The sequence below is a fragment of the Vitis riparia genome, chromosome 10 (assembly GCF_004353265.1).
Source record: "Vitis riparia cultivar Riparia Gloire de Montpellier isolate 1030 chromosome 10, EGFV_Vit.rip_1.0, whole genome shotgun sequence".
In the NCBI taxonomy this organism is placed as follows: Eukaryota; Viridiplantae; Streptophyta; class Magnoliopsida; order Vitales; family Vitaceae; genus Vitis; species Vitis riparia.
In genome coordinates, this window is record NC_048440.1 from 20,438,069 (window position 1) to 20,457,533 (window position 19,465).

Genomic DNA, 19,465 nt, shown 5'->3' on the forward strand with positions numbered 1-19,465 from the left:
TTAGGGGTTTTTAATTTTAGATGGAGTCTTGGAGAATACTCGTCTGGTTTCCAATGTCATACACCAGATTTTACAAAAATTACAAACATTTTTGTGAAGCTTATGAAATGAGTATGTGGTTGGGTGATCATATTATTTGGTGTCATCATAAAAAATTTGTCAATTTATATTGATGGCCAAACTTGCTTCCACAACCACCTCATTTCACTGTTCTACCATTAGATTGACAGCATTAACAAAAAGTATTCGTATGAGTGTATTTACCTCCACCCAAACAATCTTTTCTTCCTCTCTACACCTTGTGGGTCATCCTCATCACAATCAAATCATCTAAATCTCCATCCATTTTTCTTTAAAAACCCTTTCTCTTAGAGACTAAACAAATGTAAAAACAATGTCAACCCTTGATGGGCTATGTTGTATTGAGATTAAAGAATCCAATTAAGTAGGGGGTACTTTCAAATAATGATATGGTGGACAGTCTAGCTAGATTTTTTATTCACAAACCCACCACATGATTGCTTCCTGTGGAGGCAAAGGATGGGGGGATTTTCAGATTTGTGAATGGGTTTGGTGCCATTTGCAGAATGTGTAGAAGTGGATAGGTGAAACTGCAAAATACAATAGCCAGTGGTTTAGATACAGGGATTAATGTTTGAATAGATAAGATGGTTACTAACTTATTGCAAAAATATAACTTTTTGTGCAACTTTCCAATATAAAAATGAGAAAAAAAGTGGGAGATGTGTGAAGGACAGAAGGGATTGCTTGTGCAGCCACTCATCTGATCCAAAGAATGGAATAGAATACGAAGAATGCAATTTATTTGAACATGCTCTATGGTCACATCACATGTGTGACGTTGCTTGCCTTAGTGTTCCATGACCAAAGCCTGCTGATTTTTTCCCTTCTTTTTTGGCTAAACCGCCCTCTTCACAATTAAAAATCACACCCCTCCTAATCTTCAATTATGTACACCTTTTCTCTCCCTGCACGTTAAGCTTCTTTACTTGGAACATTGAAAGTGATCAACCCCAAAATCTATAAAAGAAAAGGCTGAAAGGGCCCCCACTGCCAACCAATTTCAACATATACGGACTATTTTGAGGTGGGCATGGTTATTACACTTTTCACGTTAAAGTCTGGTAACTTGATTGGAATTAATTTTTTATATTGTATTTATAATTATAATTCTTTGTCATTTTGGATTTGTAATTATATTTTTGGTAGCCATATTTATGTTCTTTATGTATTTCTTATATTTTTATTTTGCATACTGTATTTTTCGTATCTATGTTTATATTCTTTATGTATTTATTATATTTTTATTTTGCACGTATCAACTTAGATTGAATGCAGATATGAATAAGAAGCAACACGGAACTCTCGAATTGAAATTATTGAAATTTATGAATAAGTATGGATCCATGGATAAAGATAGAAATATAAAATAAGGACAAAGTTTACAAAAATAAAATAAAATGATTATTATAAAATAAAAATAAAAATATGGGAGGTGATGGTTTGTGATTGGATACATTTTTGGGGAAGCGGCCCATAAATACAAGATTACGAATCAAACCATGAAAAAGGTGTTTGGCAGTGAGAATAGCTAAACCACCAAATTAAGAAGCTGGATGATGGGAAGAAGAAGGAGCCAATCATGTGACAATTCATTAAATGGGGACAACTATGATTTTATCATATATTCTTTGAACCATAGGCAGATTGGCGGACCGCCTTCATTGGACGGCTGGTACGCCGTCGACATGCGGGTCCATCCATGCTTCAAAGATGGCCCTTGATCTTGTCCAGAGGATTTTGATTTTATTAAATGGGTAATCAGAAGGCGGGGTGAGATTTCGACGGTCCTGATCATGCATGTGCAGTGTAAAAGCCTGGGCCGCGTGTACATGACTTTTTGGGTGAGGGTTTACACTGATATCTGACCTGGTTTTCCCTCCAAACAAAACCCTTGAACAGTGGTTCCGCCAAATTTTCCTTCGTTTTTTCCTCCGAGCCGAACAGAACCCTAAACCCAAGATTGACACAAACTGTAACACATGTTAAGAATGAAATCGCTTCTTTCTCCAAGTTTCTCAACCCTCTCTCCACATCTCACCAAAACCACTCCTTTCTCTCTATATTTTCTGGCTTCAAAATCCATTCTCTGCAACTCCCAAATTCTCAAAAACCCTGACTGTCTCCACATAAAATCCACAATATCTTCCATGAAACCCTTAATGTCTTCAAACTCCATTCAAAGCCGTAGGGTTCAGATTGAGGCGTCCCAGTCGTCTTCCGGAGAAATTCACGTGATTGTCGGGCCCATGTTTGCCGGCAAGACCACCACTCTCCTTCGGCGAATCCAATCCGAAACCAGTAATGGCAGGTTTGGAGCTTTTTTTGACGTCATTTGCCCCTTCCGTTGTATGAATATATGATTTAGGTTTTTTGCTTATAATATGATACTTTTTAGGCTTGATGTTGTTTTTGTAAAGTTCGTACTTTTTGTTACATTGTGGGTTTGGATATTAATCTAATCTCCATTTGACTGCGGGGAAAATGCAGGAAAAGAGAAAAAGAAATTGAGTCGTGTTTTCTGTGGTTTTTGTTTCTGGAAAAAAAATAATAATGATAATTGAAAGATAGAACTCAAGTAAGCAAAGTTCAATTGAGTGAATTTTTTTCCCCTCCAGCCCTAAATAATGAGATTTTATTTTTCCAATTATCTTACATTTTTTTCCTGCAACCAAGTGGAGCATAGGGTTCAGTGTTGGAAATGGGCTAAGCTGGACATTCTTTGAGGATTGAAGCTACTTATATTTATCCCCATTTTCTATTTTTTTTTTAAAAGGTGTAGAGATCAGAATGAAGTTGACTTTCAATACTTGTTTATGCTAATATCGTGTTTGATCATATTGGAGAGGCATATGACTAAATTGAAATTTGAATTAAAACCAAAAAAAAAAAAAAAAGTGAGGAAATGGTTTGCTATTTTTACTATATCATGTCAACCCTACATGGAATTGCAACAAACTGGTACTCAAATAGGGATACAAGATAATGATTCAGGCTTAGATTCTAGTGTGGCACATGATGGGATGGAAATTTTCCTTTGTTCACAAGATGGAAATTCTCATCATTAAGCACAAAATTTAGTCTTGGTCTTTGTGATGACATGTTTTAATGGAACAGTTTCAAATATTTTCTGTGACCTTGAGTCTGATTGGTTGCACAGTTTTCCAGATGAATATAATCATAATTGTATCAGGCCATCTCAATTTTCAATTTCAAGTTTGAGCTCCATCTTCATCTATATTTAATGGGTTCAATTTCCCGATGTTTCTGTTCCATTAATCAAATGCGATTATCACCGAACAGATATTCCCAGTTTTCAGGTGAAGCCCCCAAGAAACTCCTTCCATTTGGATGAAACATTAAAAGGTCTTTGTTTTTCTGGAAGAGTGATGGAAGCAGTTGGGCTATTGTGTCAAACAGGATTGCAAGTTGAACCTGCAACATATGCTCTTCTATTGCAAGAATGCATATTCAAGAAAGAATTTAAGACAGGAAGAAGAATCCATGCACAAATGATTGTTGTTGGATATTATCCTGATGAATATCTTAAGACTAAGTTATTGATTTTACATGCAAAAACAGGGGATCTAGACACTTCCCACATTCTTTTTGATGATTTGTCAAAGAAAAGCTTGATTTCATGGAATGCAATGATTGCTGGATATGTGCAAAAGGGCCTTGAAGAGGAGGGCTTGAATCTTTATGATGAGATGAGGCAAAGTGGTTTAACACCGGACCAATACACATTTGCATCAGTATTCAGAGCCTGTGCTACTTTAGCGACCCTTGAAAAGGGTAAGCAAGCCCATTGTGTCATGATAAAGAGCCAAATTAAAGAAAATGTTGTAGTTAATAGTGCCCTCATGGATATGTACTTTAAATGCAGCAGCCTCTATGATGGGCATCGGGTATTCAATAAATCATTGAATAGGAATGTTATCACTTGGACGGCTTTGATATCTGGGTATGGTCAACATGGAAGAGTTGCAGAGGTTTTGGTGTTTTTTAGTAAGATGAAAACTGAAGGTTTTAGGCCAAATTATGTTACTTTTCTGGCAGTGATTTCTGCTTGTAGTCATGGAGGTCTGGTCAATGAAGGTTGGGAATATTTCATGTCAATGACGAGAGATTATGGTATTCAGCCCAGAGGGCAACATTATGCTGCCATGGTTGACCTTTTAGGACGCGCTGGGAGGTTACACGAGGCTTTTGAGTTTGTTCAGAACTCACCTTGTGGGGAACACTCAGTGATATGGGGTGCTCTGCTTGGGGCATGTAGGGTGCATGGAAACATAGACATGTTGAGGTTTGCAGCAAAGAAATATTTTGATTTGGAGCCAGAAAATGCTGGAAAGTATGTTGTCTTGTCTAATGCTTATGCCACTTTTGGATTGTGGGACAATGTTGCTGAGGTTAGAGGAGTGATGAGGGAATCAGGGATGAGAAAGGATCCTGGATATAGCAGGATTGAGGTCCAAAGGGAGGTGCACTTCTTCCTTATGGGGGATAAATCCCACAACCAGACTGAGCAGATATATGAGGTGATCAAAGAAGTGACTTGCATTCTGAAAGATGCTGGCTATGTTCCTGATTTAAGTGGCTGCTAATTCTTTTTCCAGAAAGTGGCTCATATTTGTGATATTTTTCATTTATTGAAAATTTTGTGCAAGTCTTGGATTTGTTAAACTTCAATTTTAATGTTGCTGACAGAAAGAGAAAATCTGCTTTAACTATAAATATGTGCCAGAAATATCGCAGAAAAATACATGCCATGGGCATATGAATGCTTCAAGCTAAGTCCCCCCTTTGCCTTGTATTCCAAGCACTGAAGGCATCATAAGCAAGAAAGGTAAAAAGTTTTCCAACTAGAGTTGTTGGACTATCTTCTAGGGTGACAGCAAGATTCTAGTTCAGGAATAGTGACTCAATTGGGCTGGTTGCAATCTATTCTTTCCCATACGTTGGGCTTTGCATGGATTATAATATTGTTGGGGTGATGGGAAACTTACAGTGTATCACTAAATAGATGGCTGCTCCAAGTTGAAGTTTGAAGAATGTGCATTAAGCTTTGTATCTGCATCTGTTGCCAGGCTGTTGATCAGATGTTTAGAAGGCAGGTAATGTTTCATTTTCAGGTTAGTGGCAAATCTGAAGGCTGGGAAGATACATGTACAATCAGATTCTGAACATGGTTATGTGATTATTTGATTTGAGCAAGATTTATAGGGAATAAAGTTGCATGACCCTAATTTCCCTGGATCCCAACCCAGATTTTCAACCTTCCCTCTACATCTTCCTCAGAACTGTTTCTTCTCCTTCTTTCCAAATCTCTCTAGTTACTCTTTGCATTGGTTTTTTTCCCCTTCCAACCCTATTTGTCTGCATCTGAAATCCATCAGGCCTTCCCTTATATTCTCAATTTCATAAAACTCAATTAAGGCCTAAGGGTAAGGGTTGTAACCTGCAAAAGGAGTTTTGACTCTCTTCAGTGAAAGTCATTGAATCCTTGACCCAAAATTTGCTGGCATGATACCTCTCTTTGCATGCCAACTCCAGAAGAATGGTAGATTTGGGCATTTTAGGATTAAGTACCTGTGCTATGGTTGACTTCAGGTCCACTCTTGATCTAGTGCTGACTTTTGACAAGTGTCTTTTCTTTCAGAACCCACATCCTGAGATCTCAATATAGTTCTCCTATGTTTACCCTATCTTCTGTATCTTTCATTTGCATGTACTCTGTATCTTCTGTATGGTATCAGGGATGACACAATTATTGCACCAAATAATCTTGTGCTGTTAATTGCATAGGAGCATGTAGAATCATGTTGGACTTTGAACAAAAATAAAGCATTATTGGAATTGTTCTTAATATTGAGTTTTTCCTTTTTGTATGTCAATGAAATGCAGAAAGGTAGCAATAATAAAATCAAACAAGGACACAAGATATGGATTGGATTCCATTGTGACTCATGATGGAGTGAAGTTGCCATGTTGGGCATTGGCAGATTTGTCATCTTTCAGGGAAAAGCTTGGTTCTGATGCTTATGATGAGGTATTTCACTGCCAAAATTTGATATGCATGATGATCAGCAATGCTTTATTAAAATATTGAATTACTATGCTTTTATCTCTATGAAAATAAGTAGTCACCAATTTGCACTGCAAACCAGAACCAATTCATGTATGATTAGGAGAAGTGCTGTAAAGCATCTTACTTTTGTCTGTGTTTTTCTTATGCTGGCAAACCTTCTAGGTATATGCCTTCTCAGTTTGTTGAATACATCTTCTATGATATTTTCTCAACAGCTTGATGTGATTGGTATTGATGAAGCTCAATTCTTTGGTGACCTCTATGAATTTTGCTGTAAAGCTGCTGACCATGATGGCAAAACTGTTATAGTTGCTGGCCTGGATGGCGACTATTTGAGGTTCACTCCACCTGGCTATTCATTCATATCAAGATTTTCTTCTTGGTTACCTGCTTATCATTGTGAAATTTTCTTCTTGTTCATTAATATGATTTAATTTTAAGAAACACGGCATCCTGTACTGCATTCATTTGAAATATATCACCTCTTAATCCACCCATAAGTTTTATGAAATCCATTTTAATTTCTAATTCAACCACTGTTTGCAGAAGGAGCTTTGGTTCTGTGCTCGATATTATTCCCCTTGCTGATTCTGTTACTAAGCTGACTGCACGATGTGAGATTTGTGGGAAACGGGCTTTCTTTACCCTAAGGAAGACAGCGGAGAAAAAGACAGAACTGATTGGCGGGGCTGATGTGTACATGCCTGTGTGTCGACAACATTATGTCAGTGGACAAGTGGTCATAGAAGAAGCTACAAGAATTGTCCTTGAATCTCAGAAGGTCCAGTGTGGCGAAAAATAGTACCTCCTCTTACACTGGTAGTAGGATATCTGGCTTTTCCTGATCTACTTTAAGCTAGTCTGTTAGAGATTTGTTTGTTCTGCAGAACATGGCAATGCTGGCTTCAAGAACTTGTGATATCTCATCAAGAATGTCTACGAAATTGTGTCAATTTCCAAGATACTCATGACCTTTTGTTACTCAATCACTCCAGTTTTTATGAGTATATACATGTATGGTCGAGAATCATGGGATGAACATAGTTCTAGAAACGACGTGTGGTTAAGCACTGATAATGTTTTCAGACGTTATTCACACTTCAAGGTCTGCGATTGTGGATTGTTCTTAGCCATGGTTTTCAGACGTTGGGGTGTGACATGAACTGCCCAACCTTACATAAGAAACTAAAATAATAGATCACACATATCATCCACTTGACTATCAAGTTCTAACAGGAGTATTCACTTTGACCTTCAACAATGTCCTCATATCATGAGTGCTCTGAAAATTTTATGCCTTAAAATTCTCATAAAAGTTACCCACTTTACCTTGCAAGAATTGGATTTGTTGTTTTTCAACCCTTGGAACAGTCGTGCTTCTTTTCAACTTCAATGCACTCCCCCCTTGGTGCTCTTATAGTGGGTCATGCTGGTCATTTGAGTTGCACGGGTCTTCTATTATTATTATTATTATTATTTGGGTGACTCTAATCATGTGAAGGATGAGATTTTGAGGTTTTTATTTTATTTTTATTTTTATTTTTTAAAGGCCCACCAATGTCACTTGCATAATTTTCCTAAGAATATGGCTACGACCTCAAAATTCAAAGGATTGAAGAAACCAATTGTTTATTAGTTTCAAACACTAGTTGCTGGCCAAACCTTTGCTTTTAGGTTGCTCCAGTTGGCTACTTTTGATTACCTGCCACAAAGGAAGATCGAGGGGACCTTGGAAATTACCCTTCAATGGTCAAGTTAAGCTTTAGGTTGAGAGAAGGAATCAAAAGTTAAGTAAAGAGAGAGGTGGTCGACAATTCCTCCTTGGGGACACCCTTACGACCGTTCTATTGCCTTATCAGAAGGAGCTGGAGGGCATATGCGTTTGCCTTGACATTTTTGTATAGTTCAATTCACCAGGCAATAATGGTCAACTTCGACTAGTCATGCCTGATCATGTTGTCCAACTAAGACATATGGTTCAAATTTTGGAAATTGTCTAGAAGACCTTGGTGGTTTGCTCCCCCATAGTTGCTCGAAAGACTTGGGTGGTCGGCTCATGGAAGACCTAGGTGTCAGCTCCCTTATAGTTGTTCTGAAGACATAGGTGGTCAGCTCCCTCAATTGCTTGTTTCATTTTTATTTTTTTTCCGTGCAATGCCCATGATAGAGGAGCAATGGGCAAGAAAAAAAATGCTTTGAATCATTTTCTTTCTATTAGCACTCTTAATACTTTGGATGCTACCTAAATTGGGTCACTTGAAGCCTTATCTTTATGCGCCCAAGGGGTGTTTGAAGCTCCTAGCCGAACCAGGCTAATTGAGGTATCATCTTTATGTGTTTGAGGGGCGTTTAAAGCTCATATTTGGATTAGGCCAATTAAGGCTTAAATGTTTAAGAGGCATTTTGAAGGTCTTACCTAGACTAGACCAATTAATGCCTTATCTTTATGTGTTTGGTCAGGGAGCATTTGAAGTTCCTTCCCAAACTGGGGCACTTGGGTAGGGGGCGGGGGAAGGGGGGATGCAGGATGTGTTTGAAGATTCTACCTAGATTGAGCCACAACCCATTCTGGGCCACTTAGAGATCTTTACATGTTCGGAGGGCTTCAAAAGCTCTTACCCAGAATAGTCCAACTGAGGCCTTATCTTTATGTTCCCAAGAACGGGGAGGGGTGGAGGGAGGGAGGATGGGGAGGTTTGAAACTTCTACTCGGAGTGGGCCACTAGAGGCCACATCTTTATATGTCGGAGAGGAGTTTGAAGCTCTTACCCAGACTAGGCTACTTAAGGCCTTATCTTTAGTTGCTTGGGGGGAGCTTGAAGTTTCCTAATCGGACTAAACCAATTAACACCATATCTTTACATGCCTGAGGAGCGTTTTGAAGGTCTTACTTGGACTAAGCCATTTGAGACCTCATCTTTACATGTTCAGGGGATGTTTTGTAGCTCATACCCGAACTAGCACAACATGAAGCGGGTGATTGTAAATGTATTTAGTGCAGTTGAATGATAGGGTGGGTGACATGGCTCTATCGGGTACATGTTGTCCCAAGCCTTTACCAATTGCTAGTTTGCCTTGTGCAAAGCATGCTTAACAATCTTTTATTCCCTACTGTTGGATTAAGGGATGATCATCATCTGGGTTCAAAGCACCTCGTTCTTCCTCAATAGTTGCTCCGAGTATGTGGAACAACCCTTCCAATTACTTGTAATGCTTTGCCTTCTGGGCTTCCAGCTTAAAATGCAAGGTCATAAATTGCGCCTCAATTGTTAGGATTGGAGGATCATTGAATTCCACAATGTTAAGATTGGAATAGGTTGTGACCATCACGATGCTACTTAAGGCTTTTTATTGTAGTTCCCATAGATGGCACAACTTGTTGGGACAATGCTTATTTGTTGGATTTAGACACTGGATGTTGTCTGAACTTATGTTCTTTGGTGGTTCTGCCATTGAAAAGTCTAATTGGATGAGTTTACTCATTTGTGCACCTGGCAAACCTTTGCTTCTTAGTGGTTCTGCTGCTGAGTATTTAGACAACTTTAGTTGGGTTGATTCGAATACACGGGTTTTGGTTGAACCCTTACTCTTAGGTTGCTTTACTTAGTTGTTGAGGATCACCTATCACATGAGGAAGATCTGAGAGGGCCTCGAAAATGCCACTCCAATGGTCAAATTAAGCTTCAAGCAGAAAGAAGGAATGAGTAGAAAATGAAGTAAAAAAGAGAGCCTTTTTAGAGGGGAGAGGTTATGCCGTTACTTCTCATTTTTTTGTTCCCTTATATGGTATCCTTGGAGGGGTAGCTTAGGAATAGTACTATCTAGATCACCTGCATTAGATAGGTAGAACATTCTGGTTAGGTAAGCAATTCCATAATGTGGCGAGGTGGCCGATAGTGTCCCCTTGTCAAGGTGGTAGTTTTATTAACTTATTGGGTGAAGTTGGAGGTCAGTTGTGTTTGTCTTGTTGTTTTGTACAAAATTAGTATACCGGGCCATGATGGTCAGCTTCAAGTGGTGATGTTGTCTGACCAAGACATAAGGTTCTAATTCTGTAAATTATCTGAGAGACCTAGGCGGCTAGTATCATGGGCACGAAATTCCCACAATATTTTTCGCGTTGGTACGAAGCTTAGAAGCCCCCTAAGTTACTCCATACCATCCCACGCGAGGTAATAAAGAATAACCCACAAGGCTTACAAGTCCCAATCCCTAACTTGTATTTTATTTTCTACCTAAATAATAATACAAGACATGACTTTCAATAAAACTCTCCTAATTTCTTTGGTGGCTTCATGCTTACTCTAAAACTCTTTGCTAGAAGGCTCTCCAATTGTCCTTTTTATAGGTATGCTGTCATCCACTTCTTATTAAATTAAGAGTATACAATACTAGTTCTACTCAAACTCTTATTCACGGCGTGATACCAACCGCTCCTATTTGGAGTAAGGACAAATAATTATAGTCCTACTTAAAAACTATAATTATCATAGGAATCTAAGCTCCTACTTACATCAAAATTGCAATTCTGCTTTGAATCAAACTCTTTGTGTTGCTTCTGTTTACTTATCTATGTGGCTCGTGTGCATGCCAAACCTTCTGTTGGCCTACACATCTAGATCGATCCATGTTGAGGCAACATGCTCATACATTCATCTTGTTGTTGTTGTGGTTCTATGCCTTGCTCGAACCCTCTTCTTGATGCAACAACATGTTATGACATTGTGCCCACGACTCTCCCATGCATAAGCATTATGGCCTTATATTAGGCATTGTATCTAAGTTCACATCGTTGTTGTTGCATCAATATGCTTTGTCCAAGTCACTCTTGGTACTATAAGGTGCCATGACATTGTACTTATGGTTCACCAAGTCATTTCCTTGCACAAGATATTGTACCTTTGTGCCACTTTCTTGTTGTCATAGGTCACTCATAAGGCCAAGGTATTGCCCCATGAGGCCTTAGTGTTCGCTTGCTCCATGTTAAGGAGCTAACAAGTAGCTCCCTTATGATTACACTTGGAAAATATCATATGGAATATTGGTGAAGATAGAACCTAAGAAAGAGAAATTTGAGGTAAAATTTTCAAACAAGGCTTACTTTTTCTATAAAAAAAAATGATTTATTTTGATTTATTTCTTGAATATTATTAAATTATTTTACCAAATATATTTAATTTATATAATAACTTAAATTAAGTCATTTAGTTATTTTAAATTATTAAACCTTAGGACTACAACTTGAGTTAAGCTAAACCCACGCCTAAATTGAGGTATGGACGAAGATGTTGGAAAATTTTACTGAAATATCAACAAAATTTGGGAGTGGTTGATACAAAATCAATTCAATAAAAAATGGCCAAAAAATTGATGATATTTAAACATTTTCCAATTTTTCTAAGTCAACTCGATCAAAGCACATAAATGATATAACTTTACCTAGAGGATTCAAATGTAAGTTAAAAGGTTCAAATTGAACCCTTTGAGTGGTTAGGGTTGGCATGAGCAAGGTATAAATGAAATAAGTTCTAGTTTAGGATACAAAAACGTGAGCTTAACAAAATTTGGTTGGCATAGGTTTAGGGTGTATAGAATCCATCCAACTCCACCCTCTATGCTATTATTTATTTATTTATTATTATTATTTTAATTATATTATTATTATTATTATTATTATTATTATTATTATTATTATTATTTAATATGAGATATTGTTAAAGCATCCTTAAATGTTTAAACTTTAGTTCGAGGACTATCACGTTTATTGAATTAGTAATTAATAGCACCTAAATTTTATGATATTGAGACACATTTAAATTTTAATCTTATATTATAGGTTTGAAATAGTTGTTTCATTTGTTGAGAAAATTCGTTGTTGAACTATTATACAAACATTTTGCAACAAGAAAAAGAAAGCAAATTGATAATGATTGGCAAAAGTAAGAACCTAAGTTATCCTTTAAATTTAATCAAATTAAAAATTCCTAATTTAATCTCAAGTTACATTGATTTTGCTTAGGGTTGTAACTTGGGCAGGTTGATTGGGCAGATAAGTAACCTCGAGCTCAATTTGAATTAAGAAACAATTAATCCAAACTCAACAAAAAAAAAACATAACATTTAATTCAATGTACTTGATCTAAGTTCAACTCGATCATATTTTTTTTAAGTTTGAATTGAGTTTGGGTTGTTCAAGTTAGATTCAAGTAGATGGAGTTGGGTTTAGGTTCCATCTATAATATTTTTTGAAAAAAAAAATTCTATTTATTTATATAGAATTTAAATAGTAAACAAAATAAAATTTCAAGGTAACAATAAAAAATAAACATAAATTTACATATTTTTTTAAAAAATAAAAAATATATGATATAATATAATTTAATATTTTTTTCTTAAAAATATAAAAAAATTGAATATTGTTATATAAGATAATATGCTGTATAAATCTTATAAAAATATTAAATTGGATTCGGATTGTCCAAACCTTGACTTGAGCCCTATCTCGGATTGAAAAATTTTAGTTCAAGTTTAACCCAATTATTGAACATAATTATTCAAACTTGCCCAAATAAGGAGTTGGGTTTGGGTTGGATAAGGTAAACCAAGAGATTAATCTTATACAAGCAACGTTGCAACCAACCAAACACCCTCTCATAATTTTAAAATTTTTATTAATTTTTTTAATAAGTTTTTATTTTTTTTAAAAAAAAAGTTGCAAAAATGATTGTAATTGTGATGGGCGTGGAGTAAGAATGATACCCCTAAATCCTAGATGAATACCTATCAACTTCTATCAAGAAAATAAGGGGGTTTTGCCTCCAAAACGGCTACAGAGGTTTTGGAAGAGAAGGAGGCGAAGCTGAATCTGCGAATCTTAAAGCTCAGAACAGACCGATTGGTGGCTGTTTTACAGGGATGATGTAGTCAGCAAGGACTGATGGCATTTTTGCTACTCAGATTAGCCAACTCTCTGATTGTTTGGTTAGTTTCCCATGCTCCTGAACTACCCGTTTACAGTTATGCTTAAAATACCCAAATTCACCAAAAATCTGCAATATTTTTTCAAAACCCCCAGTTTTTCAATTTCCCCATCTGGGTTTAACAGATTTTATAATGATACTGTCTTCAACAACACAAATGGATTGGATTCGGGGACCGAGTGGGAGCGGCTGCTCAAACCATTCGACCTCCCCGAGCTACGAACTTCACTCACCCGAATTACGCCTTATCAGCTCTGTAAATTGCTTGAGCTTCCTCTGGACGTGCCCACTTCCATGGAGCTATTCCAGTGGGCAGGCACCCAGAAGGGGTATTGCCATATGTTTGATGTTTACTATATGCTAATCGATAAGCTTGGGGCGGCTGGGGAGTTCAAAACCATAGATGCGCTGTTAATGCAGATGAAACAAGAAGGGATTGTTTTTAGAGAATCCCTTTTCATCTTGATTATGAAACACTATGGCAGAGCTGGTTTGCCCGGGCAAGCCACTAGATTGTTGTTGGATATGAGAGGTGTTTATTCTTGTGAACCTACTTTTAGATCTTATAATGTTGTATTGGATGTTCTGTTGGCTGGGAATTGCCCTAAGGTTGTTCCCAATGTTTTCTATGAGATGTTGAGTAAAGGAATTTCTCCTACTGTTTATACATTTGGTGTGGTGATGAAAGCCCTTTGTTTGGTTAACGAGGTGGATTCTGCATGTGCACTCCTTAAGGATATGACGAGGCATGGGTGTGTCCCGAATGCAATAGTTTATCAAACTCTAATGCATGCCCTGTCAAAGGTAGGCAGAGTGAATGAAGTGCTGAAACTCTTGGAAGAAATGCTTTTGATGGGTTGCATCCCAGATGTGAACACCTTCAATGATGCTATCCATGGCCTTTGTAAGATGCTGCGGATTCACGAGGCTGCAAAACTGGTTGATCGGATGCTTCTCCGGGGATTTACCCCTAATTCTTTTACTTATGGAGTTTTGATGCATGGTTTATGTAGAATGGGAAAAGTTGATGAAGCAAGGATGTTATTGAACAAGGTGCCCAACCCGAATGTTGTGCTGTTTAATACATTGATAAACGGTTACGTGTCAAGAGGCCGGTTGGATGAAGCCAAGGCTGTTATGCATGAGAGCATGTTAAGCGTTGGATGTGGCCCTGATATTTTTACATATAACACACTGATCCTTGGTCTTTGCAAGAAGGGGTATTTGGTTTCAGCTCGTGAATTGATGAATGAGATGCAAATCAAGGGTTGTGAGCCCAATGTGATTACCTACACGATTTTGATTGATCGGTTCTGTAAGGAAGGCCGACTAGAGGAAGCTAGGAATGTTTTAGATGAGATGTCAGGAAAAGGACTTGCTCTAAATGCAGTGGGTTACAATTGTCTAATATCTGCTTTATGCAAGGATGAGAAGGTCCAGGATGCTCTAAATATGTTTGGTGACATGTCGAGTAAAGGATGCAAGCCAGATATCTTCACATTTAATTCTTTAATATTTGGGCTATGCAAGGTTAATAAGTTTGAGGAGGCCTTGGGATTATATCAAGACATGTTGTTGGAAGGTGTTATTGCCAACACTATAACTTACAATACATTGATTCATGCGTTCCTGAGGAGAGGTGCAATGCAAGAAGCCCTTAAGCTTGTGAACGATATGTTGTTTAGAGGCTGCCCTCTTGATGACATCACTTATAATGGCCTAATAAAGGCACTCTGCAGAGCTGGGAATATTGAGAAAGGACTGGCATTGTTTGAAGATATGATGAGTAAGGGACTTAATCCCAATAATATTTCTTGCAATATTTTGATCAATGGCCTCTGTAGAACAGGGAATATACAACATGCACTTGAGTTTCTGAGGGATATGATTCATCGTGGTTTGACTCCGGACATAGTAACTTATAACAGCCTGATAAATGGTCTATGCAAGACGGGGCGTGCTCAAGAGGCTTTGAACCTCTTTGACAAATTACAAGTTGAAGGAATTTGTCCTGATGCTATCACTTACAATACTTTGATTAGTTGGCATTGCAAAGAAGGCATGTTTGATGATGCCCATTTGCTTCTAAGCAGGGGCGTGGACAGTGGGTTCATACCTAATGAAGTGACATGGTATATATTAGTCAGCAATTTCATTAAAGAAGGTGACCAAGAGTTCTAGACCTTATCGCAAGCTAAGTCAGTCACTGAAAGGAAGTGTAGGCTTTTGAAGAATGACAAGTTATCTTTTGGTTTAGTTTAGCTTTATAAAAAGTTGCTTGGCCAATCATTTTTGCTGATACCTGAAGTTAAGAATTCTTTCAACCAAATATGAATCAATTAACCTTTGATTGTTTCACTTTCTGATGCTCCGGAGTGCACATTAGTTGGATCGGTCATTGGTTACTAGGAATTTGTTGCATGAAAATGCTTGTTATCTCAGAGGAAGTGTGCTGATGCGGACTGGAGGAGTTCCAAAGGCAGTTCTAGCTGGGATTTCTTTTAGGGGAATAGACACTTCAAAGTAGTTTGTCGTGTTGATTGCATTGCTGCCATTTTAAGAGATTTGTACCCAAGCTTACACCTCTTTGAAATACTGGGTCTGAATGCTTGGAAAAAACTTCCATGGCCGATATTCATCAACTCAGACGAATCTTAAAGTTGGTTGAATTAGAAGATGTTGAAGACATATGCTGAGAAGAAAAATTCCCATTGTCCAAACTTGTGGTAACATATCTTACAATTCGTTTATTGACTTTACTTTTCTTTTTTCGTCCTTTTTGAATCTTGGCTGTGTATGCTTCCTATAGATAATTCCAGATTCATGTTTTTCAAGTTTGTGTTCAAATAAATGTTAATTTCATTTACACTGGGCTTGAAAAAGTATTAATTATAGTAGTTTCAATTTTCATGCATGATCTTCCGTTGTGTAATTGTGTTGTTTTATTGAGTACACATAAGATAATCGTCAAAGTCACAATTACTGGTATGGTAATATAATGTGAATCATGCTCAGAAAATGATAAGCATGTAATTTGTCAAAATACAGAACACTAAGCAAAATTGTAGTTACTGAAATTTATCACACAAATTGAGAGGAAAACAACAATAATCATCCCAGATTATGGTAACATAGAAGAGAAAAAAGACCCCTATAATCCTAAAACCGTCCACCAGACTTGTACAGAAAGCTTGCACCCCTTGTATTTATAAAATTTTTTACTACAACTCATTCACTAAACAGCAGCTACTACTTACAGAGATGCGATTCACAAACAAGGCAAGACAACAAGTTTGAGCTGTCTATATGGGAGTTCTATTGTTGATCAATCTAAACAAGTTCTTGCCATGCAGATGGGATGCTAGACTTGGCAAATATGGTTCAAGTGCCTCCAGAAGAGATCTATACAACTGTATGTTAGCATCCTGTGGGAAAACAATGATATCGGTGTAAGTTTGTTTGAATAATGCAATCATTGTCAAACAGTGAGTTAAATCTCTGAAATATGTTTATATGTGTAGTCTTCATTTGCATCCAGTTGAGTAAATCGAATTACCTTTGTGACCCTCAGGGCTGTTTGGATCACATAATTGCCAAACTGATCGTGGGCAAGTTGTGGAAGTCTCCCACTTGTTGTAAGCTCTTTAACTGCAAAACTCATCCAATGAGACTTCAAGCACTTCTCCACAATATGGCTGCCACTCTTCTGAACCGAGAGTCGTACATAGTACCCTTGGAGAAGATGGCATATCTTGCTTGTGAAAACAGGGTGATGAAGTTCAAGGATGTGCTGGACAACAAAGTTCCTGAAAAGAAGATGAATTCAGCAACCAAGTCTTCATAAAATCAGAATGACATGTACATAGAATTAGGAAACGTGGTTGGTACCCTCTTGGGTCTTGTGAGAGAAACACCGTGTTGTCTGTGATTTTATGCAGGAGAAGGTCTCTGTATGGACCTATTACGTTGTTGATGAAACTATTCAATGCTATACATCCTTTTGCATGCGTGGCCAATGCCACACAGGGGAGTATTGCTGCTCTATATAATTCCTGTAGAGTTCAAATACTGAATTGTCATCAAACTATCCTGAAAAGCTTTGAGAAGCGATTTTACTGATAGATTCTATACGACAATAATGGAAAGATCAAACAGAAAGGGGTTGGCATAAACTGTAAACCAGGCTGCAGTATTAAGAGGAAACAAGAGAATTACCTCATTCTGTTCACTGCTTAGTAGGGCTAAACACCGGGAGATTACCATGGCTCCTTGTTGATCTTTCATCAGTTCGTAGAATCCAGCAGCTAGAGCTGTCACCACAGGGACAACCAAGGGTGATCTCCTTAGCACCTGGATTAGCCTCTGAATCGATTTTGAGCTGCACAAACAGGAATGCCCATCAAACAAGCTGCACTACCGGCATAATCACATGACAGATTAATCAAAGAACACGGACCAAAAAAATAAGTTAATTGATCATTGTTTGGGAGATTAAAGATTTTACCCAATTGGGTCGTGTGATACTCTAATAATTGTTGACGGTGGCAGAATCAACTTGCTTAGAATTTGGCTTAACTGGTCGGCATCGCATGCTTCAGTTAGCCTTATAAATACATTACATCCAGATGGGTGAACCGCCAGAGTAACAATGTGTGCAATAAGCCCTTCAAAAATAGTACTTTTAGACTCTGGCTTCTTCTCCGCTAAGGCACTGCGCAATAAGAATGAACCAGAGAAGTTCAGAGCCATTTCAATTATTTGACAAGGTTGCATCGACTGAATCTGTGCAGAATAATCCGTTCCAGTTTCTGGGGGATGAGGGTCAGGCGGAGAGTCTTCACGTGGTAGAGTAGGGTTCAAGTTATGGTGAACCATCATCAAAGACTCTGGTAGTACATCGTCTTGGCTACTACCCATGTCAGTCCTTGCTTCAGACTGATTCCCCCAATTAGTGGTGGCTGGTACTGCAGAAGAATCAGGATTTCCAGTAACAAAGCTTTGTCCGTTTGACCCCGGATAAGTTCCTACAGATGTTACAAACACACAATCTTAGCCAGACCCAGAAACGTAACCCATATCTGTTTGTTTCAATGGAAACTTGTTAACATGAAAATTATCAGAGAAAGTTTAAAAGAGTTATACCTTCATTCCTTAAACCAGGCCATGCCCAGATATTATTTGGAATGAATGATGTGGAGAATTGCGCGTCAGGCACTGCAGACTGCTCCAATCCAGTTGGGAGCACGGGTTGATTCTGAGACGAACTTACAGAGTTGTCATCACTCTGATCTTCAGTTCTATTGAAAAGTTCTCGGAAACCAGCCAAAAGTACTGCGTTCACAGTATTCCTTGAACCGCTCATGCTGCAGCAATAACTTGAAGAAGAGCAACCGCTCACAGAAGAAGAAGAAGAAGATGGAGTTTTTTGCATGGATCCTTCCATGGGTAGTACAAGGATACATATACATATATAAAGAGAAATTGAAGAGAATCCACAATAAATCAGAATTTTGATTGCTTTTGAAAAATAGTAACTTGTTTTGAAATAGGAAAGCCCAAGAAGCCTCCTGGTCGGATTAGGAAACCTTGTATCAGGCCGCTGCTTCAAATCATATAAGTGATTCATTGTAAATAGGATTGTAATAATGATTTTATATAGTTTAAAAATTATATTTAAAAAAAATATATATATTTTTAATCTTTATCCAGTTAAAAATATTTTTATTTTAAATTTTAATCATTTTTTTTTAAGAATTATATTTGTTTGGTACATAAGTACATGGTATTACTTCCAGGTGTGATGTAAAAATAATTTGTTATTTTTTTGAAAATTTATTATACTCTTTGGTAGTTATTATTATTATTTTTTTATAAATCGTTTTTAAAAACGAAGTGAAGTAGAAAATTGTTTTGAAGAATAAATAAAAGTTTTAAGTTGTTATAAAAACTAAAAGAAAATTTTAGGTTTGTTTGATCATGATTTTAAAAACAAGTTCAAAAAAATATTATCAAATATGTTTATATTTTTAAAAAAAAATTGGTGAAAACAACTTTTAATTATTCTAAAAAAATTGATTTCTATTTCACTTTATTTTTAAAAATTAATTTCAAAGAATAAGGATCAAACAATATTAAGAAAATTTTAAAAACAGTTTTCTATTTTAATGTTAAGGAGTTTTTAAAAACAATTTTCTATTTTTAAAATTAAAAAACTGTTTTTCAAATCACATAACCAAACATACTATTTTTCATCTCTCTTCAGCACCCACTACAAAACATCTTCAAATATAATTTATCTTATCTTATTAATATT

General features: G+C 37.0%; 2 protein-coding genes across 7 annotated transcripts; both read left to right on the top strand.

The window, feature by feature from the left end:
- The first annotated feature begins 1,763 nt into the window (after positions 1 to 1,763).
- Positions 1,764 to 7,300, top strand: LOC117924198 (thymidine kinase a-like). Of its 4 annotated transcripts, XM_034842779.1 has the most exons (4): positions 1,865 to 2,392; positions 5,989 to 6,133; positions 6,388 to 6,509; positions 6,719 to 7,300. In XM_034842779.1, the coding sequence occupies exons 1-4, from the start codon at positions 2,064 to 2,066 to the stop codon at positions 6,972 to 6,974; spliced, it is 852 nt and encodes a 283-aa protein (XP_034698670.1). In that variant the 5' UTR covers positions 1,865 to 2,063; the 3' UTR covers positions 6,975 to 7,300. The 4 variants fall into 4 exon arrangements, 1 of the variants encoding a protein (XP_034698670.1); XR_004652743.1 differs by lacking the exons at positions 6,388 to 6,509; positions 6,719 to 7,300 and adding an exon at positions 3,385 to 5,198 and having other exon boundaries at positions 1,764 to 2,392; positions 5,989 to 6,070; XR_004652741.1 differs by lacking the exons at positions 6,388 to 6,509; positions 6,719 to 7,300 and adding an exon at positions 3,395 to 5,198 and having other exon boundaries at positions 1,767 to 2,392; positions 5,989 to 6,070.
- A 5,660-nt stretch (positions 7,301 to 12,960) lies between these two features.
- LOC117924248 (pentatricopeptide repeat-containing protein At5g64320, mitochondrial) lies at positions 12,961 to 17,201 on the top strand. 3 transcript variants are annotated; one of them, XM_034842841.1, is made up of 3 exons: positions 12,961 to 15,878; positions 16,412 to 16,601; positions 16,724 to 17,201. In XM_034842841.1, exon 1 carries the CDS (start codon positions 13,165 to 13,167, stop codon positions 15,331 to 15,333), a length of 2,169 nt encoding a protein of 722 aa, XP_034698732.1. In that variant the 5' UTR covers positions 12,961 to 13,164; the 3' UTR covers positions 15,334 to 15,878; positions 16,412 to 16,601; positions 16,724 to 17,201. The 3 variants fall into 3 exon arrangements, with proteins under 3 accessions (XP_034698732.1, XP_034698733.1, XP_034698731.1); XM_034842842.1 differs by having other exon boundaries at positions 16,506 to 16,637; XM_034842840.1 differs by having other exon boundaries at positions 16,506 to 16,601.
- Positions 17,202 to 19,465: the final 2,264 nt, after the last annotated feature.